Source organism: Calidris pugnax, unplaced genomic scaffold (assembly GCF_001431845.1).
Source record: "Calidris pugnax isolate Ruff unplaced genomic scaffold, ASM143184v1 scaffold20, whole genome shotgun sequence".
Lineage (NCBI taxonomy): Eukaryota > Metazoa > Chordata > Aves > Charadriiformes > Scolopacidae > Calidris > Calidris pugnax.
The window spans coordinates 19,624,763-19,649,580 of NW_015094510.1; the positions used below are offsets into that span (position 1 = coordinate 19,624,763).

General features: G+C 43.9%; 1 protein-coding gene and 1 long non-coding RNA gene across 4 annotated transcripts; both read right to left on the reverse strand.

The window, feature by feature from the left end:
- Positions 1–318: 318 nt before the first annotated feature.
- Positions 319–9,797, reverse strand: SERTM1 (serine-rich and transmembrane domain containing 1). 2 transcript variants are annotated; one of them, XM_014965717.1, is made up of 3 exons: positions 8,364–9,797; positions 6,646–6,826; positions 319–975 (listed from the first exon to the last, which is right to left on the reverse strand). In XM_014965717.1, exon 3 carries the CDS (start codon positions 788–790, stop codon positions 467–469), a length of 324 nt encoding a protein of 107 aa, XP_014821203.1. In that variant the 5' UTR covers positions 791–975; positions 6,646–6,826; positions 8,364–9,797; the 3' UTR covers positions 319–466. The 2 variants fall into 2 exon arrangements, with proteins under 2 accessions (XP_014821203.1, XP_014821202.1); XM_014965716.1 differs by lacking the exon at positions 6,646–6,826.
- Positions 9,798–16,688: 6,891 nt separating this feature from the next.
- Positions 16,689–24,816, reverse strand: LOC106902402. Of its 2 annotated transcripts, XR_001414486.1 has the most exons (4): positions 24,759–24,816; positions 23,000–23,170; positions 17,533–17,631; positions 16,689–17,073 (listed from the first exon to the last, which is right to left on the reverse strand). It is a non-coding gene; the product is annotated as an uncharacterized LOC106902402 (long non-coding RNA). The 2 variants fall into 2 exon arrangements; XR_001414485.1 differs by lacking the exon at positions 24,759–24,816 and having other exon boundaries at positions 23,000–23,730.
- Between the last annotated feature and the right edge of the window lie 2 nt (positions 24,817–24,818).

Sequence of the window (24,818 nt, forward strand, 5' to 3'; positions counted from 1 at the left end):
TTGTCCCAGTGTTTATACTTTTGCAATAGGCTTTTCTTCCAGAAGTCCTTAGGAAAAGGAAAAAGAAAAGTAGTCAGCATACTACTGATACAAAACCAGGGAAAGGGTCACAACTAGAGCAGAAAAATGACACATCCAGTTAGAACCATATCACAATTTGGCAGGAATACTCTTAATGAACACTGTGTATGTGTGAGGAAGAGACAGCATCACTATTACAGGTATGAAACGATGATCAAGTGTCATTTATCCATTGTCCAAAATGAAAAGGAACATTAGTAACAGTGGAAATGAAGACTAGAAAAGGAAAGGAAAAAAAAAAAAAAAACCCAACCAAAAAGCAACTAAGGAAACCTTCAAAGCCACCTCTTCATAATAGTCTTCTAAGGCAAATGTTGCATGCACTACCTCCCCAAGAAACAAGACAAAGCTCTTCCATTCCCTGTGCGTTTCCTTTCATTTCATTTCACGAAGAAAGATTTGAGAGAGCAGAGCGCTGGGAAGAAATACTACAAACCTCTAAATTAGTGAAAGAACTTCCAGCATCACTATTATATTCTGGGTAGGAGGAACTGGAAGAAATTATGTTTTTCAGCCTCTGAAGCGCAATGATCAATAGCAAAAGGAGAAAAGCTAAGAGACTAAGGAATATAGAAACATAGACATAGACGTTGGATAAACGGCCAGGTGATGAATCCACTGAAGTTGAAAGGGATGTGGGATACAGCTCCAGAAATGTCCCATTTTCCATGTTTCCTACAAATCCAGATGAAGAGTCGGGTTCTGACATTTTGGGGTTTGTGTTTTAAAAATCGCAATGGATCTTGGATTCAAAGGCAGGTTTAGCAGCATAACAAATGTTTTACTTTAGGCAACCATTTTTTCATCACAATGAAGAGATGAGAAGTCAGCCAGTGATGAAATTTATCCTTTACTGCTCAAGCCCAGGACAATCTAAGATTGTATCCTTTGGAACTGCAAGGGGAAAAAAAAGAAAAAAAAAAGCAAGATTAATTTACTAGCAAGTAATGTGATTTAATGTGTACCTGAGACAATCTAATTCTTAAGAGTTCCAAATTATTACTCCTAAACTGCAATTCATAAAGCATGAGCTAACAACTATCTTTATATCTCTATTTTCCAAAATGCAGGGATTAGGAGAAATCCTACCCATCAATGAATTAAAATTGACCCTTCCCCTCCATGAGTTGTTTAACTGAGGAACGGCACAATCAAAAATGTACTTTGTATGGGACGGGCATATTGGAATCCAGATTTGACTTGTAGATAAGACCTAGTCAAGGAACAAAAGTTCCTCTCAAGACTTCAGCTCCCCAGCCTAGATGAGCAAGGCTGCTCAACACTGTGATGGATGACAAATCCACCGCCATTAGTCACTTACTCCATAGTGCCTTGGCAGAGGTACCCAGAATGAGAAAATCTGCCAGACTTGCTTTCTTACTGTATATTTAAGGAAAGGATCAAATGGTTTCAAAGATCAAAATGTGTCTCACTCTAATGCTGCCATGGGGACCTCGGTGGCAGGCACGTTTCAGTGAAGTGTTGCAGCTTCTGACACTTACAAGCAAAATCCTGAGGGAACTGGCAGCCCTGGCAGCTCAACAAATGCAAGGGGACTATCTAAGGGCAGCAAATGCCAACGGGGAAGAGATCCCATCTTTGAACAAGCTTTGCCTCCACCCACTTTGTGTTTGAACCTGGAAGCTCGGGTGCTGGCAAAAGCCACAGTAGCACAGGACGAGCAGATCAGAGGGTACGCTAGGCTGCTTTTCTTTAAACTGACGTGTTTAATCCCCAGGTGCAGTGTGGAAGTGTGAGAGAAGAGAGGGAATTGTTTGTAAAAAGCTGATGTGCTGTAGCTGAATTAGATGCTGTAATCCATGGCCTTTGTTTTGAAACAAAACAGATAATGCAAGGTGCAAGCAGGTAGGAAATGAAGCTTATTTTCTGCATATAATCATCCACATGCAATCTTTCTATCCATCCATCTATGGTCAGCCTCTCACTGCAGATACTCAAGCATCACAAGGAAAGGTGGTAAGCTCTCCTCCCACAAAGAAGACAATATCCATAAAGAACTATGTTCCCAGTGCAGTCCCTCTCATCTTGACCTTGCTTTCAGCCTCATCCTGTGGTCCCAGTTCAATACAATTACCTCCAACTCACAGTTAGAGGCTTTGAGAAATACAATCCACTGATTTCCATGGTGACAGAGAGAGTAAACACTGTCAGCATCAGCCAGAGGGACAGCATCGGGCCCTTTAAATAATGACTGCGAATGTCTGTGGTCTCTCCCTCTGTGTGTCACACAACTGCCCAAGTGTCTCTGAGTTCCCATGAAAATGTCCCAGCACTGCCCCCAGCAATGGTCTGCCTTACCATTTTTCCTTTAAACATGCTACCTCTGCTAACTTAGTAAAGCCCCTCTTTCTTCAAGAGGCAGACACTTCTTGACACTAGGTGTGATCCAACCTGGACTAAAGATCCTTAAGTAGGATGAAGTACTTTTCTGCTGGTGATGTTTCTTCTCTGAGAACACAGAAGCCTTGGAGACACCCACTGAAAATGCTAAGAAGTTTGCTTTGCAGTCACTGAAGTTATTTGCATAGTTACCCACTGTACTTTTGCACTGCAAATTAAATTCAGGAGGCAATGCTATATGCTGTTAAAAGCCCTGAGTGCCTGAGTAAACAAGGACTACATTAAGCAGTAGGTAGAATCTAATTCTGTTTTTAAACCCCAATTTATTTTCTATACCTCAGAACTACATCTATACTACATAAAACCGGTCAAAGCTATTCTCTGGTGTTGGGGACAACTTGTGTGGCATGCTGCATCAAAATGCCTGAACTCCCTTTTATTCCCACGGACAGGATGGCCAAATCACAGGTGCCTTTGGGAATGAACAATGGCTGATCCTAACCTCAAATATGTCCAGGCGTTGCTTGGAGGATGCTAGCTGTCCAAAACCACGTCAGGAGGTGTGCTTGTTAATTCCACAGGAGAGATGATAACAGACCTATGCCCTGGCCTGGATTAATTTGCTAGTACATACACATCCATGCTTTCATGGACAAAAGGTTACATTCCAGATGTTGTTTTATTGCTTTATTGCATGTATCATTTATTGCAGAGCTTTTGGTAGTCTTAATCAAACATCCCAATAGCCTACAAGATATGCAGGAGTACAGAACTGCATCTGCAAATACCAGATAAAACTATTCTTACCCTTGTGGTATATAACTCATACTGACGCATAAAATATACTAAACCAAAACCATTTTATAACTCTAATAGCATTTAGCTCCACAAGAAACAGTATTTATTGTACCTTGTGAAATAAGTCACAACAGACTGAACAAAGAGAGATCCTTATGAGATTATACTCCTTTTGAACTGTCTTTAATTTAGTGATCCAAAATTAACTAATGGAACAATACATGTTCCTTTCATGTTCTGGAAGTAGTTAAGTGTGTTATAACTAATTTATCCTTTTTAAAAGATAAGCTTTGATATAGAAGATGTTTATCCTTGATTACTCATCATAATGAAAAGCAGATCCATTATTAATTGAATTGCTGTAGAATAACTTAAGGAATGAATTCACATAATTTTTTTAACATGGCAGAAGTTAAAAGTGTTTAAATTCTTCAGAAATTTAAAATCCGCTACATTCTACTTTTGCCATTAATAGTTTTGGCCCTGGTACAAGGAAGAACTTTGGCATGGGACTTTCTTTGAAGTTGGTGGAAGATTTATGGTCTTAAAAAGGACTAATCAGAACCTCACAGTTAAGCAGAGATGTGAGTGCTTTGCTAGATCAGAGCCTTTATAGGTCTTACAATGTCAGCTGGGCTATTTTTAACTGAGTATTTTGTAGTGAGATCAGACACACTGTAAACTCTGATTCCAAATGACTATGGCCCAGATCCTAGTTGCCTCACTCACACTGCGTAGTGATGGGATGTGTAAATGAATTTCACCATAAAACGTAGCTTCAGCTAAAGTGGCTCTTTGGGTAATATTTTAGGGAGGAAAAAAAAAAAGTGTTGGTTTAATCACACTTTTAAAAATACGGACCTAAAGTGTAAGGTCCTACTCAGTCAAAAAGGATTTTCACCAGCCATCTGTACCGTTGGAGTAAAACAGCAAAATGCTATGGAGTGTGAACATATCTGAGTTCTTGACATCTGAGTAGTATTCATAGGAAAGGTACAAAATGTGTACAGAAAGAAAATGGATCCCACCCTGATCCCCGACAATGTTCCCTGGTGCGGTTCCAGCATTGCAACCCCACTGGAGACCAGCCGGGACGGCTGCAGGGCTGCAAATGCTGTTCTAGACCAAAATGCAGCTACACAGTCATAGGGCTGCCCACACCTCTGCCTTCCCCCAAATCAGATCTCCCAGGCTTCAAGAGGGACACCCGCAAGCAATTTTATTCACTGCGCCACAGCTAATGCTTCGGCTTAGGTTCCTTCTTCTGCCGGGAGATGAAGGTAAGAGGCACAACCCTTTGTCTCTCTTACACTAATCGTCCCAACGGAATAACCCCCAATAAAGCCAGGTGCCACCTTCACCTTCTTGTTTGCTAATTGGTTTTGTGCATTTCTGAAAACTGAACAGAACAACATCATAACATCTAGCCCAAATCTGGTCCTAAAAAAATGATCGGGAATTTTGTCACTGACTTCAAAGTCTAATGGTAAATTGAAAGTGGCCGACTGCAACAAACCTGCTGTCTTTGTGAGAGCCGTAAACCCAGCAAGGAATTCAACTAAGGAGCCAAAGTTTTCAAGTTCTGTAGGGGTCCCTACCTTTCCCACGTCTATCGTTGGAAAGCTGAGTTGGTTTAAGGCAAAGACTGAATTTAAAGTGCTGTTGCTGAATAACTGGGTAAATCCTGAAAATTCCTGGGACAGGAGAACTGGCACCTGTCTGCTGGAGGACTCAGATTTTGTGGTGCAGCTGGATTGCATTACTTTCTCACAAGCACCTCTACAATCCCAGGACTGGGATGGGCAGCTTGAGGAGGCTTCCTCAGTCATTGAATCCCGTCCCACCACTGTAGGAAGTCCCAGGTCATTCCTTGCCTTTCTGACACGGGCTGACTTTTCCTGCTGCTATTCCTCCATTGTTAGGCAGCCTCCCTGCTCTGATGGGCAAACTGCTTAGATAGATTCACTCATTTCAGCAAAACTGCTCACTCTACTAAGGTGGCACCAACTCCATCCAACTCCCTGCTCTGCTGGTTTTAGATGTACAAGAGAGTAAAACCTTGTTCTGTTACTTCAGTCCTCAAATATGAGATCTGGCACACAGGGAAAGGCTCTGCTTATGGTGTCATCCTTGCTTTTAAACCACAACCACTATTTAAGTATTTTTCTCCAGCTGTGCACTGTTCCTTCAGTCATGCCCTTGGTATGAATCACTTTTCATAGGTGAGGACAACCACTCTTATTCCAAGGGCAGGGCTACCTGGCAGGTACAGTATCTACCTGGCAGATACAGTCGGCAGGCTCAGCTGGAGCTTTTCATCTTTTGTCTTATCCCATGGTAAGCAGGAGATTGGCAAATTGGTGTTCACCAAAAGCAGGGCAAACTGGGTTGGTGAGGGATAGAGGTAAATCCCAGGTACCATGCCGAGGTAGCCATGCCAAAGCTATCAGCTCTCTGCATCTTTGATGGCATCTGTCATAAAACCTATTTTTTTCAAAAAACGGAAATGGGGTCAGGAGCAGAGGCCTCATCTATTGTCATACCCTCTGGGTGCCAAATTATATGTAACATATGCAATTTAATCTTGAGCATCGCTGAGACAGTAGTCATCTCCCCGTTCAGTCTCAGGTGAATGTTAAATGAGACTGCAGCACTCTCCAGGACAGCATGCAGTAAACAGAGAGCTTTTTCATAGTCCCAATGTCATAAATCCTTTACCATCCAGTTGCCTGCATTTTAGTTCTCTGCATATCTCAATGAAACAATCCTATTTCTCCAGGCTTAGTGAAATATAATTTAATGGAGCATACTCACAACCACTGAGGCCCTAAAAATTGAGGAACAAGGAGCAGAGATAAGTCTGGTAGATTCATTTTCTTGGGACATTATCAGCTATAGATAAACATTATGTTTTTTGGTTCTTCTGGCTTTTTGTGACTACAGGCTGAGATATACAGCAGGTATTTCAGAGGCTTTAAAATGTTTAAGCAGAGAGACAAACCGACATCAAAGAAAATCAGCATTTTTATGCTACATAAACTAACATTTTTGTCACAATCTCCCATCAACTCTTTCTTCACAGGTAGAAGGTATTCTAAAAAGCCCTCTTCTTATTGTAAACAATTCTTAGCAGAGGAGAGCTTAATGTGCCTTTACAAGAGTTACAACACTGAGGTCCCTTGTCCCATCAGACATCAATACGCTGTTAATTTTATCTGCCATCCTTCCCTAAAAAACGAAAACCCTTTTGGCTGATTTCATCCCAATGTATACAGAAAGGCAGAGGATGAATGCAACAGAAGGATTCAATTTCTACCATCTTTTTCAAAACAGAGGGCAGGAGTTGCTCCTGTGGAGGGCAGGAGTTGCTCACTGACCCTGTGCAGGACAGCTGAAGAAGCTCACCCATGTCAGATGTCCATGGATCCTGGCAGAAGGAGCCTCTGGGCAACAGGCTACATTATGTCTGCATATTCTGTCTTCCTCGGATCCACTTCCCATGCTTGCACACGTGTGTGTTCGGGGTGACATGGAGATGCGAGGCGAAGACCAACATGCCCACAAGGGATGACTTGAGACCATGCCCCTGATGGAGAGGATCTGGTGACTAGCAAATGGCACTGAAATTATCGGCCATTAATATGGCTAGAAAATGTCTAGGAAAGGGAGATTCATTGCCTAGATGGTACTTTGGATCTGCACAAAAATTTCTTGCTCCGTATCCGGCAGACAGCTCTTTGTTTTGAGCAGGGGAGGGGAGGCAGAGGACATTCATTAAAGATGACACTGATTATCTAAGTGAAAGGACTCACAAGTCCTCTCTTTTTTTCCCTTTTGGAAAGTTAAAGCCAGGAGTGAGCAGATAATGATATCATCCCCTCGTGACATGAAACCAGAACCACCTCTCTTTTGTTCAGCATCAGGGCAGGCAGAGCAGGAGGAGGATTGTGCAGGTTCCCAGAAGACATCCCAAGTGATACGGTGATGCCAGCTCCAGGATGAAACCTCCTCATCCCAAAGGATGGCTCACACCACCTCCACCCCGACTCACCCCCCAAGTCTTGTTGTCACAGTGATTACTTCCAAAAGCTGGCAGCAAGTTTTCACTACATCTATTAAAAAGATTAAGGTTTCTCATGACCTTCACTAACTCGATTCATGTACGAAGGCCTGTGAGCTTCTGGTTTAATTCATTCATCTTCCCCTCACCACCTTCATTTTCTACATCTATTTCCTTTAGCATATAGGAGTGTATCACCATATACCGTCCTTCCAGTTAACATATAACACAAAGCATTTAATGCCAATAAAAATATGTTTGCATGCTCATTTTAATGGACTGAATGAACTTTACATACAGGGAACCCTTCAGTCTTGAAAGGCAATTTGCTCTAGACTGAAAAAATATAGCAATTTAACATCACGCAACTATATTAGACAGTAGCTCTAGACAGAAAAGAAGCGAGCAACATTTTATTCCATCGTAAATGTAGGTAGGAAAGGCAAAGAATGCTCACTTGGAGTTTAGCAAGAATATGATCCCTGATACTTCTTACTCTCGCATAAATGCCTTTGGTAATTGAAAGACCACAAGTAAGTAGGATGCTTCTTTTTCCTGTTACAGATGGACCCTCCAGGAGCACAGAATCCCTTCACCTCTCTGCCTGGGAAACAGGATCAGTCACCAATTGACTCAACAAAACAGTGCACACAAGGAAAAGGAAAAACTATTTCCTGCCACAAGCAAAGTCTTCCTTTTAATTTATGATCTAATTTCATTTTTTATTATGATTTAATATGATTTAAATTTATGACTTTTAAAATCTAAGAAGACAAGTGCCCAGATGGCTTGTTTGCAGGTTAAAATCAAGTTACATTTTGTTTGGAGTTTTGTGTGGGGCTGGGAAAAGGAACCTCAGAGCCATAAGGATACTTAGATTAATTCAGATGGGATCAAATGCTTGTATCATTTACATTTCTCATGGATCTGCACATTATAGAGTTATTTATAACAATATAAAGCAAAGACATCATGACATGGCATCAGACTCGGAGCCTGTCAGTTGAATCTGCTCCTTAAAAGTAGGAGAAAAACAAGCAAAGAGGATGAATAAAATACTTACAAGCAGGAAGATATGAGGATGTAAGCCAAACGTCCAACTCGCAGGATATGGTTAGTTATCACGCCCAAATCTAAGGGGACTGCATGCCTAGAAAGGCCCCTATAAAAAAGCAAATTAAAGCTGAAGAGTTTTGTAATAACTACATTGATAAAAAACAGGGAGAAAGAAGTGCTGAATTTTGACTGCTCTCGGTGCCAGAAATTTCAGAAGAAAACAAAAGAACTGGAACCCTGGCTTGTGTTTTATTTCTGCTAACCACATCCTTCTGCTGTCCAATTACAGCACTGCACGAATAATATAAAAACCATGCTTATCTCTTGATCTCTGCATTACAGCCATGCCTTGATAACACCTTTCTCTTCTTTTGCAGAGTGCTCCAGGTCCAAGACAGCCTGCTGTCCCCTGGCACCGCACTGTATCTGCACTCCAATTCATTTCACATTATCCCCTAAAGACTCCTGCCGGGAATCCAGGCCTTTCTGGATTACACACCATTATTTATTTATTCTCTTTATTTCAGGCAATCTGCAGTTTAAGTTCACTTACCTGAAATCCCCAACCTGAATACTGTATATACACAAGGATAACTGGCAGATTTTTGTGTGCTGCATTCGTTCAATGCCTAAAATTAAAATGTGGCCCCTGAACTGTTTTTAATAAAGCAAATTGAATTGATTGTATATGAAGAAACAATCCCAGACGATGCAGATTAAAGCAAAAGTAGGGCTACTTTCGAAAAGATCCTCCCCTCTGGGAAAGAAAAGACGCTTGCGCAATCATTATACATCTCAGAGCTCTACCCTTTCAGCACATTTGGTTTGAACTGCATTAGAGAAGCAGATCTCTGGGGATGAATGTTAATGCATTGTTGTGTTGCTTTCATCCCTTCAATCACTGAATCACTTATGGTTTAAGCCTGTCCAAGTTCAATAAAGAAAATTATCTAGCGCAGCTGTTAAAAGTCAGCATTGTTGAAATCCAAATGTTTTGATAACACTGATTATACTGATGTTCCACCCAAAGGGAGCTGGACAGCTTCCTGACCCCCTCCCCGTGCAGAAGGAGAGGTGGGAGGCTGCAGGTGAACCCTGATGTTGGCTTCCCCAGAGACGGACCCAGCACATCCTCTGGATGGGAGGGCATGCACCCAATTTCCCAGAAGCACACTGGCTGAGGCAGGTGGTGGTACTGGGATGGAAAGGAGGATGTAACAGCCCCCGTATACCTTTTCTGTGGAAAATCTGCCCACAGAGAGCTCAATCCTCTACCCCTCAGTTTTGTCTGCTCGTAGCAGAGACCCTTTCCCTTCCCTTTGTTTCTTTCAGAACGGCTCTCTTGGGGAAAAGAGGCACAGATCTCTGTGACAGGGACTGTATCTTCAAACAAGACAAATATAAATGATTTTGCTTCTTTTCCAGCCCTCTTTTGTCTCTGCAGGATCTTCTTTAGTTCATCTGCCCCCAGATACACAGAGCACTGCTCTTGTCCATTTAGCCCTTCATTCACTACACCACCTCAATCCCCGGCGAGGCGAAGGGAACAGAGCCTACCAAATCTTGAGCTGATTAAACACGCCAGAGATGCAGTGCAAAGCACAATACATCCTCAAGGCTCTTTAAACGCGCGCATTCATATTCAAATGACAAGCGTACACAGTGAGATGGAAAGGTCTGAGCTTCTAATTACCTTTGAAGAACACAGAAATATTTGGACCAGAACATCATTCGCACCAGTCCAATGCCTTTAGTAGCTATTTTCATAGTCTCAGCTGCAGCAGTAGCCTACAGTCAAGGCTGGCATTGACCATGTTCTGCCACAGTAGGATTTGGCCCAAGAACTTTATTCACTCCTATTGCCAATAAGATACGTGGGGAGCAAGGGACCTATCTGTTCCCTGTATCTCTCAGGATGTGAATGGAGAAAGGGGTCCCATCGCTGTACATCTGGGACCTCAGATGGGGAAATGGGACCCTCCATGGTCCCGCCTCCCATTAAAATGTGAATCTGAATCTCACCCGTAGGACTCAAAGGCACCAGGGAAATCAGTCTCCTTCCTGTCTTGGTTTGCTAAAAATTATTTCCCACTTTGGTTGAAAATTTCCTGTGAAAAATTACGGCTTGCTAAAAAAAAACCCCAACAAACCCCCAAATTCCACTCTTCCTTGATTACTGTGATGGGTCATATTTGATTTCTCAGTGTCCAGTCCCAGCTTTATTCCTTTTATTCCCACTCCAACTAACTTTCTTTCCTGTTGTTGTCGCAAAGCCACTTTCAGCCAAATTCAACCCCAGGCAGAAACCTCAAAGAGAGTCTAACTCCTAAAGTTTAATGACAGCAGATGATCATGAAGAGGGGACACGAAGGTTCACACAGCCATTTGGTTCCTCCTAATGGCTTTAGGTCTCAGTAATTGACTTCTACAGTCAAACACAGCCATTGAGATGTCACTGCCAAAGTAACAGACCGCGGGTGCCCTTGGAGACAGCAGGCTGTAAAGGAGGTCCAGGGCAAGGTTAGCCAGGGGAGAGGGAGGAATTGGTGAGTATCAGGATTCCTTAATTTCTTCATTTTGTGGAATGACTTCTTGTTGTTTTGCAACCCCAAAATTTGAAAGTTTTATTTGAAGCGAAAATGTAGTTTAGGGTGGCATGGCTGCTTAATTAGAAATGTACATTTTCACAGGGCAAAAAGAAAGGAAGGTAAAAAAAATAATAAATCAGTTAAAGCCCGTTTCCCTCAGTGCAACAAGTGTAAGAAAATGTTTCAACTGCTTCTTTCTTGCCGTCTCCTTTCACAGTTGAGTCATCCCCTTCCTGCCACCCCTCCTTGCAGAGGCTGCAAGCGGCTGTGTGGAGCATCCCAACACTGATAAGCTTCTCGGGAGAAGACGTCACCCAGCACGTGTGGGGCGATGGCGGTACAATTAATCTCAGAACAAACAGAAGTTAATTAAGCTTTGTTAGCTCGTGCATGACTCCTAACATGGGCCCCCAATAACCACCTTTTGTATTCGACACAGGCAGAGTGGCACTGGGCTCCACACCTGGGGCCAAATGGCCAGTGCAGCAGAGGGCTGTGCAGCCACGTTCACCCTCCCTGAAAACGCATGGGATTTCTTAAGTGCTCCACCTCCTCCACGTTGTTTACTCAGAGCAAAACCTACCAGATAAGATATCAAGCCCCAGGGTAAGCAGTCCTTGTTATCAGAGCTCTCTTTCATTCTCTATCACACTCACCTGTGAAGCTACCAATCTGCAGGGCTCAGACCTTCAGCCTCCCTTCAGGTAAAGGAGGAAAAAACATCTGAAAGATCAGGCACAGTCCCCTTCACCTACCGGGAATAAAGTTTTAGGACAAAATGTTCCTAAATCTGGAAGTGAATGCATCTAAGGTCTCTATTGTCCCCTCCACTGCTGTGGCACAGCATCCTGCCAGATGCTGGATGAGGTGGCTGCACACAGGAGCTTAGCTGGAAGCCTCCGTCTCTCATATTCCACAGGGACATGTCCACCCCCACTGGGCACCTCATGCCAGCAGGTCTTAGGAGCCCTACCTGCAGACTTCAGCAAGGGCCTCTGCTGAGCAATAAGTATCCCTTAGCTTTGCTAGTAAAGGGGGTTATTAGTTCTTGGCTAATGAAGTTCTGACCCAGTAAGTGGAGTCCAGAATAATAAGAAAACATTTTTCCTGCAGTAAAATTCAGCTGACACACAAGCTTCAATATATTTTACAAAAACAAAGTGTATGGTCCATATCAAACCCTAAAATGTCACGCAGATTTCATTTTAACCTCCTTAGATATCTTGTCACAATACAAAGCTAGGGCAGAATTTTGTACACTTGATGCAACAGAAACCTTTGTTAACACATTGTTTTGTTTCAGAATTTTGTCTCCCCCCAAAAGCAGATTCAGTACCGACTATGTACTGTGAACTTAAATGTCAAGGGAATTTTGGGCACAGATGTGCTATCACAGTGACTCCAGTCTCTGTAACTCTGCTTCCCGACTCAGGTGCCTCAGCCTGTTTTACCAAGAGACAGAAGAAAACAGCCTACTCCTTCGATTCTCTGTTTCTGCTCAACGGTGTAACAGAAAAGATCTCCATCCTCGCACCCTTCCCGATTTTACCAAGGCAGGCTGCAGGCCCTCCCTTGACAAAGAGACTGGGGCATTGTCACATCTGTATTTGTGCCCACAGTATTTACATCTTGGCACAGTTTGCAAAACAGCCTGCAACAACTTATGCAAAGCTACACCACTATTGCAAGTTGCAGCGAACCACGCTGTGATGTGTAAGCATAAGGGGGCAGGGTTGCACCTGAAATGCCAAAAAGAGCAAGTGAGGATAACATGGGCTATGGAAGGAGAGCTTTCTCTGAGTTCCCATGAAAATGTCCCAGCACTGCCCCCAGCAATGGTCTGCCTTACCATTTTTCCTTTAAACATGCTACCTCTGCTAACTTAGTAAAGCCCCTCTTTCTTCAAGAGGCAGACACTTCTTGACACTAGGTGTGATCCAACCTGGACTAAAGATCCTTAAGTAGGATGAAGTACTTTTCTGCTGGTGATGTTTCTTCTCTGAGAACACAGAAGCCTTGGAGACACCCACTGAAAATGCTAAGAAGTTTGCTTTGCAGTCACTGAAGTTATTTGCATAGTTACCCACTGTACTTTTGCACTGCAAATTAAATTCAGGAGGCAATGCTATATGCTGTTAAAAGCCCTGAGTGCCTGAGTAAACAAGGACTACATTAAGCAGTAGGTAGAATCTAATTCTGTTTTTAAACCCCAATTTATTTTCTATACCTCAGAACTACATCTATACTACATAAAACCGGTCAAAGCTATTCTCTGGTGTTGGGGACAACTTGTGTGGCATGCTGCATCAAAATGCCTGAACTCCCTTTTATTCCCACGGACAGGATGGCCAAATCACAGGTGCCTTTGGGAATGAACAATGGCTGATCCTAACCTCAAATATGTCCAGGCGTTGCTTGGAGGATGCTAGCTGTCCAAAACCACGTCAGGAGGTGTGCTTGTTAATTCCACAGGAGAGATGATAACAGACCTATGCCCTGGCCTGGATTAATTTGCTAGTACATACACATCCATGCTTTCATGGACAAAAGGTTACATTCCAGATGTTGTTTTATTGCTTTATTGCATGTATCATTTATTGCAGAGCTTTTGGTAGTCTTAATCAAACATCCCAATAGCCTACAAGATATGCAGGAGTACAGAACTGCATCTGCAAATACCAGATAAAACTATTCTTACCCTTGTGGTATATAACTCATACTGACGCATAAAATATACTAAACCAAAACCATTTTATAACTCTAATAGCATTTAGCTCCACAAGAAACAGTATTTATTGTACCTTGTGAAATAAGTCACAACAGACTGAACAAAGAGAGATCCTTATGAGATTATACTCCTTTTGAACTGTCTTTAATTTAGTGATCCAAAATTAACTAATGGAACAATACATGTTCCTTTCATGTTCTGGAAGTAGTTAAGTGTGTTATAACTAATTTATCCTTTTTAAAAGATAAGCTTTGATATAGAAGATGTTTATCCTTGATTACTCATCATAATGAAAAGCAGATCCATTATTAATTGAATTGCTGTAGAATAACTTAAGGAATGAATTCACATAATTTTTTTAACATGGCAGAAGTTAAAAGTGTTTAAATTCTTCAGAAATTTAAAATCCGCTACATTCTACTTTTGCCATTAATAGTTTTGGCCCTGGTACAAGGAAGAACTTTGGCATGGGACTTTCTTTGAAGTTGGTGGAAGATTTATGGTCTTAAAAAGGACTAATCAGAACCTCACAGTTAAGCAGAGATGTGAGTGCTTTGCTAGATCAGAGCCTTTATAGGTCTTACAATGTCAGCTGGGCTATTTTTAACTGAGTATTTTGTAGTGAGATCAGACACACTGTAAACTCTGATTCCAAATGACTATGGCCCAGATCCTAGTTGCCTCACTCACACTGCGTAGTGATGGGATGTGTAAATGAATTTCACCATAAAACGTAGCTTCAGCTAAAGTGGCTCTTTGGGTAATATTTTAGGGAGGAAAAAAAAAAAGTGTTGGTTTAATCACACTTTTAAAAATACGGACCTAAAGTGTAAGGTCCTACTCAGTCAAAAAGGATTTTCACCAGCCATCTGTACCGTTGGAGTAAAACAGCAAAATGCTATGGAGTGTGAACATATCTGAGTTCTTGACATCTGAGTAGTATTCATAGGAAAGGTACAAAATGTGTACAGAAAGAAAATGGATCCCACCCTGATCCCCGACAATGTTCCCTGGTGCGGTTCCAGCATTGCAACCCCACTGGAGACCAGCCGGGACGGCTGCAGGGCTGCAAATGCTGTTCTAGACCAAAATGCAGCTACACAGTCATAGGGCTGCCCACACCTCTGCCTTCCCCCAAATCAGATCTCCCAGGCTTCAAGAGGGACACCCGCAAGCAATTTTATTCACTGCGCCACAGCTAATGCTTCGGCTTAGGTTCCTTCTTCTGCCGGGAGATGAAGGTAAGAGGCACAACCCTTTGTCTCTCTTACACTAATCGTCCCAACGGAATAACCCCCAATAAAGCCAGGTGCCACCTTCACCTTCTTGTTTGCTAATTGGTTTTGTGCATTTCTGAAAACTGAACAGAACAACATCATAACATCTAGCCCAAATCTGGTCCTAAAAAAATGATCGGGAATTTTGTCACTGACTTCAAAGTCTAATGGTAAATTGAAAGTGGCCGACTGCAACAAACCTGCTGTCTTTGTGAGAGCCGTAAACCCAGCAAGGAATTCAACTAAGGAGCCAAAGTTTTCAAGTTCTGTAGGGGTCCCTACCTTTCCCACGTCTATCGTTGGAAAGCTGAGTTGGTTTAAGGCAAAGACTGAATTTAAAGTGCTGTTGCTGAATAACTGGGTAAATCCTGAAAATTCCTGGGACAGGAGAACTGGCACCTGTCTGCTGGAGGACTCAGATTTTGTGGTGCAGCTGGATTGCATTACTTTCTCACAAGCACCTCTACAATCCCAGGACTGGGATGGGCAGCTTGAGGAGGCTTCCTCAGTCATTGAATCCCGTCCCACCACTGTAGGAAGTCCCAGGTCATTCCTTGCCTTTCTGACACGGGCTGACTTTTCCTGCTGCTATTCCTCCATTGTTAGGCAGCCTCCCTGCTCTGATGGGCAAACTGCTTAGATAGATTCACTCATTTCAGCAAAACTGCTCACTCTACTAAGGTGGCACCAACTCCATCCAACTCCCTGCTTTGCTGGTTTTAGATGTACAAGAGAGTAAAACCTTGTTCTGTTACTTCAGTCCTCAAATATGAGATCTGGCACACAGGGAAAGGCTCTGCTTATGGTGCCATCCTTGCTTTTAAACCACAACCACTATTTAAGTATTTTTCTCCAGCTGTGCACTGTTCCTTCAGTCATGCCCTTGGTATGAATCACTTTTCATAGGTGAGGACAACCACTCTTATTCCAAGGGCAGGGCTACCTGGCAGGTACAGTATCTACCTGGCAGATACAGTCGGCAGGCTCAGCTGGAGCTTTTCATCTTTTGTCTTATCCCATGGTAAGCAGGAGATTGGCAAATTGGTGTTCACCAAAAGCAGGGCAAACTGGGTTGGTGAGGGATAGAGGTAAATCCCAGGTACCATGCCGAGGTAGCCATGCCAAAGCTATCAGCTCTCTGCATCTTTGATGGCATCTGTCATAAAACCTATTTTTTTCAAAAAACGGAAATGGGGTCAGGAGCAGAGGCCTCATCTATTGTCATACCCTCTGGGTGCCAAATTATATGTAACATATGCAATTTAATCTTGAGCATCGCTGAGACAGTAGTCATCTCCCCGTTCAGTCTCAGGTGAATGTTAAATGAGACTGCAGCACTCTCCAGGACAGCATGCAGTAAACAGAGAGCTTTTTCATAGTCCCAATGTCATAAATCCTTTACCATCCAGTTGCCTGCATTTTAGTTCTCTGCATATCTCAATGAAACAATCCTATTTCTCCAGGCTTAGTGAAATATAATTTAAGCTCACACCACCTCCACCCCGACTCACCCCCCAAGTCTTGTTGTCACAGTGATTACTTCCAAAAGCTGGCAGCAAGTTTTCACTACATCTATTAAAAAGATTAAGGTTTCTCATGACCTTCACTAACTCGATTCATGTACGAAGGCCTGTGAGCTTCTGGTTTAATTCATTCATCTTCCCCTCACCACCTTCATTTTCTACATCTATTTCCTTTAGCATATAGGAGTGTATCACCATATACCGTCCTTCCAGTTAACATATAACACAAAGCATTTAATGCCAATAAAAATATGTTTGCATGCTCATTTTAATGGACTGAATGAACTTTACATACAGGGAACCCTTCAGTCTTGAAAGGCAATTTGCTCTAGACTGAAAAAATATAGCAATTTAACATCACGCAACTATATTAGACAGTAGCTCTAGACAGAAAAGAAGCGAGCAACATTTTATTCCATCGTAAATGTAGGTAGGAAAGGCAAAGAATGCTCACTTGGAGTTTAGCAAGAATATGATCCCTGATACTTCTTACTCTCGCATAAATGCCTTTGGTAATTGAAAGACCACAAGTAAGTAGGATGCTTCTTTTTCCTGTTACAGATGGACCCTCCAGGAGCACAGAATCCCTTCACCTCTCTGCCTGGGAAACAGGATCAGTCACCAATTGACTCAACAAAACAGTGCACACAAGGAAAAGGAAAAACTATTTCCTGCCACAAGCAAAGTCTTCCTTTTAATTTATGATCTAATTTCATTTTTTATTATGATTTAATATGATTTAAATTTATGACTTTTAAAATCTAAGAAGACAAGTGCCCAGATGGCTTGTTTGCAGGTTAAAATCAAGTTACATTTTGTTTGGAGTTTTGTGTGGGGCTGGGAAAAGGAACCTCAGAGCCATAAGGATACTTAGATTAATTCAGATGGGATCAAATGCTTGTATCATTTACATTTCTCATGGATCTGCACATTATAGAGTTATTTATAACAATATAAAGCAAAGACATCATGACATGGCATCAGACTCGGAGCCTGTCAGTTGAATCTGCTCCTTAAAAGTAGGAGAAAAACAAGCAAAGAGGATGAATAAAATACTTACAAGCAGGAAGATATGAGGATGTAAGCCAAACGTCCAACTCGCAGGATATGGTTAGTTATCACGCCCAAATCTAAGGGGACTGCATGCCTAGAAAGGCCCCTATAAAAAAGCAAATTAAAGCTGAAGAGTTTTGTAATAACTACATTGATAAAAAACAGGGAGAAAGAAGTGCTGAATTTTGACTGCTCTCGGTGCCAGAAATTTCAGAAGAAAACAAAAGAACTGGAACCCTGGCTTGTGTTTTATTTCTGCTAACCACATCCTTCTGCTGTCCAATTACAGCACTGCACGAATAATATAAAAACCATGCTTATCTCTTGATCTCTGCATTACAGCCATGCCTTGATAACACCTTTCTCTTCTTTTGCAGAGTGCTCCAGGTCCAAGACAGCCTGCTGTCCCCTGGCACCGCACTGTATCTGCACTCCAATTCATTTCACATTATCCCCTAAAGACTCCTGCCGGGAATCCAGGCCTTTCTGGATTACACACCATTATTTATTTATTCTCTTTATTTCAGGCAATCTGCAGTTTAAGTTCACTTACCTGAAATCCCCAACCTGAATACTGTATATACACAAGGATAACTGGCAGATTTTTGTGTGCTGCATTCGTTCAATGCCTAAAATTAAAATGTGGCCCCTGAACTGTTTTTAATAAAGCAAATTGAATTGATTGTATATGAAGAAACAATCCCAGACGATGCAGATTAAAGCAAAAGTAGGGCTACTTTCGAAAAGATCCTCCCCTCTGGGAAAGAAAAGACGCTTGCGCAATCATTATACATCTCAGAGCTCTACCCTTTCAGCACATTTGGTTTGAACTGCATTAGAGAAGCAGATCTCTGGGGATGAATGTTAATGCATTGTTGTGTTGCTTTCATCCCTTCAATCACTGAATCACTTATGGTTTAAGCCTGTCCAAGTTCAATAAAGAAAATTATCTAGCGCAGCTGTTAAAAGTCAGCATTGTTGAAATCCAAATGTTTTGATAACACTGATTATACTGATGTTCCACCCAAAGGGAGCTGGACAGCTTCCTGACCCCCTCCCCGTGCAGAAGGAGAGGTGGGAGGCTGCAGGTGAACCCTGATGTTGGCTTCCCCAGAGACGGACCCAGCACATCCTCTGGATGGGAGGGCATGCACCCAATTTCCCAGAAGCACACTGGCTGAGGCAGGTGGTGGTACTGGGATGGAAAGGAGGATGTAACAGCCCCCGTATACCTTTTCTGTGGAAAATCTGCCCACAGAGAGCTCAATCCTCTACCCCTCAGTTTTGTCTGCTCGTAGCAGAGACCCTTTCCCTTCCCTTTGTTTCTTTCAGAACGGCTCTCTTGGGGAAAAGAGGCACAGATCTCTGTGACAGGGACTGTATCTTCAAACAAGACAAATATAAATGATTTTGCTTCTTTTCCAGCCCTCTTTTGTCTCTGCAGGATCTTCTTTAGTTCATCTGCCCCCAGATACACAGAGCACTGCTCTTGTCCATTTAGCCCTTCATTCACTACACCACCTCGATCCCCGGCGAGGCGAAGGGAACAGAGCCTACCAAATCTTGAGCTGATTAAACACGCCAGAGATGCAGTGCAAAGCACAATACATCCTCAAGGCTCTTTAAACGCGCGCATTCATATTCAAATGACAAGCGTACACAGTGAGATGGAAAGGTCTGAGCTTCTAATTACCTTTGAAGAACACAGAAATATTTGGACCAGAACATCATTCGCACCAGTCCAATGCCTTTAGTAGCTATTTTCATAGTCTCAGCTGCAGCAGTAGCCTACAGTCAAGGCTGGCATTGACCATGTTCTGCCACAGTAGGATTTGGCCCAAGAACTTTATTCACTCCTATTGCCAATAAGATACGTGGGGAGCAAGGGACCTATCTGTTCCCTGTATCTCTCAGGATGTGAATGGAGAAAGGGGTCCCATCGCTGTACATCTGGGACCTCAGATGGGGAAATGGGACCCTCCATGGTCCCGCCTCCCATTAAAATGTGAATCTGAATCTCACCCGTAGGACTCAAAGGCACCAGGGAAATCAGTCTCCTTCCTGTCTTGGTTTGCTAAAAATTATTTCCCACTTTGGTTGAAAATTTCCTGTGAAAAATTACGGCTTGCTAAAAAAAACCCCAACAAACCCCCAAATTCCACTCTTCCTTGATTACTGTGATGGGTCATATTTGATTTCTCAGTGTCCAGTCCCAGCTTTATTCCTTTTATTCCCACCCCAACTAACTTTCTTTCCTGTTGTTGTCCCAAAGCCACTTTCAGCCAAATTCAACCCCAGGCAGAAACCTCAAAGAGAGTCAAACTCCTAAAGTTTAATGACAGCAGATGATCATGAAGAGGGGACACGAAGGTTCACACAGCCATTTGGTTCCTCCTAATGGCTTTAGGTCTCAGTAATTGACTTCTACAGTCAAACACAGCCATTGAGATGTCACTGCCAAAGTAACAGACCGCGGGTGCCCTTGGAGACAGCAGGCTGTAAAGGAGGTCCAGGGCAAGGTTAGCCAGGGGAGAGGGAGGAATTGGTGAGTATCAGGATTCCTTAATTTCTTCATTTTGTGGAATGACTTCTTGTTGTTTTGCAACCCCAAAATTTGAAAGTTTTATTTGAAGCGAAAATGTAGTTTAGGGTGGCATGGCTGCTTAATTAGAAATGTACATTTTCACAGGGCAAAAAGAAAGGAAGGTAAAAAAAATAATAAATCAGTTAAAGCCCGTTTCCCTCAGTGCAACAAGTGTAAGAAAATGTTTCAACTGCTTCTTTCTTGCCGTCTCCTTTCACAGTTGAGTCATCCCCTTCCTGCCACCCCTCCTTGCAGAGGCTGCAAGCGGCTGTGTGGAGCATCCCAACACTGATAAGCTTCTCGGGAGAAGACGTCACCCAGCACGTGTGGGGCGATGGCGGTACAATTAATCTCAGAACAAACAGAAGTTAATTAAGCTTTGTTAGCTCGTGCATGACTCCTAACATGGGCCCCCAATAACCACCTTTTGTATTCGACACAGGCAGAGTGGCACTGGGCTCCACACCTGGGGCCAAATGGCCAGTGCAGCAGAGGGCTGTGCAGCCACGTTCACCCTCCCTGAAAACGCATGGGATTTCTTAAGTGCTCCACCTCCTCCACGTTGTTTACTCAGAGCAAAACCTACCAGATAAGATATCAAGCCCCAGGGTAAGCAGTCCTTGTTATCAGAGCTCTCTTTCATTCTCTATCACACTCACCTGTGAAGCTACCAATCTGCAGGGCTCAGACCTTCAGCCTCCCTTCAGGTAAAGGAGGAAAAAACATCTGAAAGATCAGGCACAGTCCCCTTCACCTACCGGGAATAAAGTTTTAGGACAAAATGTTCCTAAATCTGGAAGTGAATGCATCTAAGGTCTCTATTGTCCCCTCCACTGCTGTGGCACAGCATCCTGCCAGATGCTGGATGAGGTGGCTGCACACAGGAGCTTAGCTGGAAGCCTCCGTCTCTCATATTCCACAGGGACATGTCCACCCCCACTGGGCACCTCATGCCAGCAGGTCTTAGGAGCCCTACCTGCAGACTTCAGCAAGGGCCTCTGCTGAGCAATAAGTATCCCTTAGCTTTGCTAGTAAAGGGGGTTATTAGTTCTTGGCTAATGAAGTTCTGACCCAGTAAGTGGAGTCCAGAATAATAAGAAAACATTTTTCCTGCAGTAAAATTCAGCTGACACACAAGCTTCAATATATTTTACAAAAACAAAGTGTATGGTCCATATCAAACCCTAAAATGTCACGCAGATTTCATTTTAAACTCCTTAGATATCTTGTCACAATACAAAGCTAGGGCAGAATTTTGTACACTTGATGCAACAGAAACCTTTGTTAACACATTGTTTTGTTTCAGAATTTTGTCTCCCCCCAAAAGCAGATTCAGTACCGACTATGTACTGTGAACTTAAATGTCAAGGGAATTTTGGGCACAGATGTGCTATCACAGTGACTCCAGTCTCTGTAACTCTGCTTCCCGACTCAGGTGCCTCAGCCTGTTTTACCAAGAGACAGAAGAAAACAGCCTACTCCTTCGATTCTCTGTTTCTGCTCAACGGTGTAACAGAAAAGATCTCCATCCTCGCACCCTTCCCGATTTTACCAAGGCAGGCTGCAGGCCCTCCCTTGACAAAGAGACTGGGGCATTGTCACATCTGTATTTGTGCCCACAGTATTTACATCTTGGCACAGTTTGCAAAACAGCCTGCAACAACTTATGCAAAGCTACACCACTATTGCAAGTTGCAGCGAACCACGCTGTGATGTGTAAGCATAAGGGGGCAGGGTTGCACCTGAAATGCCAAAAAGAGCAAGTGAGGATAACATGGGCTATGGAAGGAGAGCTTCTGCTGGTGCTAGGTAGAGTGATCCATGTGACACTGCCTCTGCCTCGCAGGTGTCCTCGCTTTAGAGGACACTGTTGTGCTCAGATCCAGAGCCAGACTAATTCCAGTGACAGGGATGGTGGGGTGCTAGGTAGAGTCATCCGTGTGACACTGCCTCTGCCTCGCAGGTGTCCTCGCTTTAGAGGACACTGTTGTGCTCAGATCCAGAGCCAGACTAATTCCAGTGACAGGGATGGTGGCAGCACGGATGAGGGCTTGTCTCAGCATCTCACCAGACAGCCGCTGAAGGCATCACAGCAAAAGCAAACGTGCTGCGACATACCATCTCAAGGAAATTAATGAAATGATGGACAAGGTGCCTATATGAAGCTACAAGTAAGCGCGAGGCAAAGCCCAGGGAAATAGGAAGGTGGTAGCTTGAGGGAGACAGATGCTGAGAGCTAATCAAAGCCCAGGGGGTACGTCTTGGTACAGCAAGAGAGGTGGTACATCACGTACAGGGAGACTACTGAGGACACTTGAAGCCCATGACTGACGTGTCCGACGCAGGGGAGAAGGGGGAGCAGCAGCAGGACGGGCAAAGAGGGGAGACGCAGCCCCAGCAGCGGGCTAAGAGGTGGGTTTTTGCAGCAGCGCTGTGGTCGACTGTGTCGTAACAGGATTTCCTCCACACACGCCAGGAAAAGGAGGTAACCGCAGTCATGAAGACACAAGGGGAGGAGTGCTTGCAAGAGAGGGCAGGAGGCAGAGGTGAAAATGTCTTGACTTTTTTAGTATTTAAATTCCAAGTCGCAAACCTATCAGAAACACCACATTTTTCAGTAACTTCTGGATGTACTCTATCGTTGAGCTAATTCCCCTTCTGCTTCTGCGTAGATGGGGTGCCAGGAGGAAAACTGCACTGCTTCCTGCCTCTGATGGGGAATTTACAGAATACCATTTATAATTTGTGCTGCACCAGTAAGACCCAATTATGAACCAAGACACTCGGCAGACACAGGCTATCCCAGTCAGCCTTTTACGTCTGAAAAGGTTAACAAAATGCAAACAGCAATAACTTCCAGAGCCAAATATGTTCATATACATACACTCACCTACTCGGTGATTGTACTAGAGTAGATTTGGGTGCTGAAATAGCTCAGGACCCCTTCCCCACCAGGTCAAGGTCTTACAGCATTTCTCCTGTTGACAGCCACGCACACGTACTGGACATAGCAAGTAGCAGTCTGCAGGCAGGCAAGCCTGCACGCCAGAGCAGACGAAAGCTGAGGAAACATGAGGGAGACAGGATTGACGTGCCTGCCTCTCCTTCCCCCACCTTGGGTGATACGCATGCCCCAGTCCGAGGAAGAGCTGGGGAAGGAAGGCAGCCAGTACCCAGTTACAACCAGCAGCAACCATCCCTAAGGGGGACAAGCCCTTCTAGGCATTACAGGAGAGAGAAGAAGGCTGGTGGTTTCAGGTTGCCCTTCGTTTCAGTCCGTTCAGGCACACAAAAGTCAGAGCGGAGTCAAAATGAGTGTAAAAAGCAAAATCATAAGGAAACAGACATCAGCCCTCCAGCTGGATCCCTTATAAGAATAAACTGCCAGCACTACGTGCATTCTATATAGTCCAGATTTTATATAGTTCTTCTATTTATCTTTCTCCCATTCTGCTATAATTACCTGAGAACTAAATTTAATAATACTCAGTGTGCATTCCTAATTGTCTCTGCATATACAAATGCTAACCGGTGTGGCAAATGCTCAGCCCTTCACCTCTATTTTCACGATTTCCCTCTAACTGTTCAGCATTTGCAAGTGCAGGAAGAGTTTGCTTCACTTGCTTTCTATCCCGAACTTCATTACCTCCACTGAGAAGGTACTGTAATAGCCTGCAGCTTTCAGCTAGGCATGAAGTGTTTGGAAAGGGCACATTTTTGTGCATCCATGCTGTTTTTCTTTTTCCACGTTGTGCTGTCTAAGCTCAGCTCTTCTCCCAGTACATTGGGTAGGCATTTTACAATTTATTTGCAGAGGGAGCAATTCCTTTCCCGTCATCTTCCTGTGAACAATGTGAAAGAGCACAGGGGTGGCAATCCACGCTTACACCCACAGAGCCAAAAATGTGCTTGCACAGTGATGACCCATCGCTCTGCACTATCAAACCCCGGGTCTGCAGCATCTTTCAGAAATGGAAACCAACCTGTGCCTCCCTTCTCTCGGCATCCCTCCTTCCAGAAGCAGCGCACCCCCCGACGCTGCCCCCGAGCGCTCCCCTCTCTGCCTCCAGCAAAAGAAAATTCTCCAAAAGGAAGAAGTATTCGTTCAATTCAAGCGCTTTGACAACCCACGAAGTCAGTAAGGACAAAACCAGGTTCTTTCCAAAAAAAAAAACAAAAACGTTTGGGAACAATCAAAAGCAGGCCCAACCCGTACCCAGGTTAAAGGCATGTGGAAATCAGATGCCCTTGATTATGACACGCGAAAAGACAAAACATTCAGAGGGTTCTGCCGGAGCCGCAGCAGCCGGTGAGGCTCGGAGGGCACAGCGGCACCAAAACCCGCTCGGGAGACACGCTTCGGTCTGCCGAGGAGGGGAGGGCACCGCTGGGCACCGCTGGGCACCGGGCAGCGGCGCTGGGGCTGCGGGAAGGGGAGCCACACTTCCCCGGGCCAGCCTCTCCCAGCCCAGCCTCAACTGAAACACCGGGGGCACGAATAAAGCGCAGGGGAGTAAAACCACCCCGAACCCGAAGTTGCCGACCTCCCCTTAAAGAGGGAGAGGGACAGACCCCACCGAAACGCTTCGGCTCCGGTGTAACGCGGCATCCTCCCTCTCTCCCTCCCTCCCGCAGCCAGCCCCGCTCACCGCGCCCGGCTCCGCCTGCAGCTCCGGCTCCGGCTCCCCCTGCCCGGCTCCGGCTCCCCC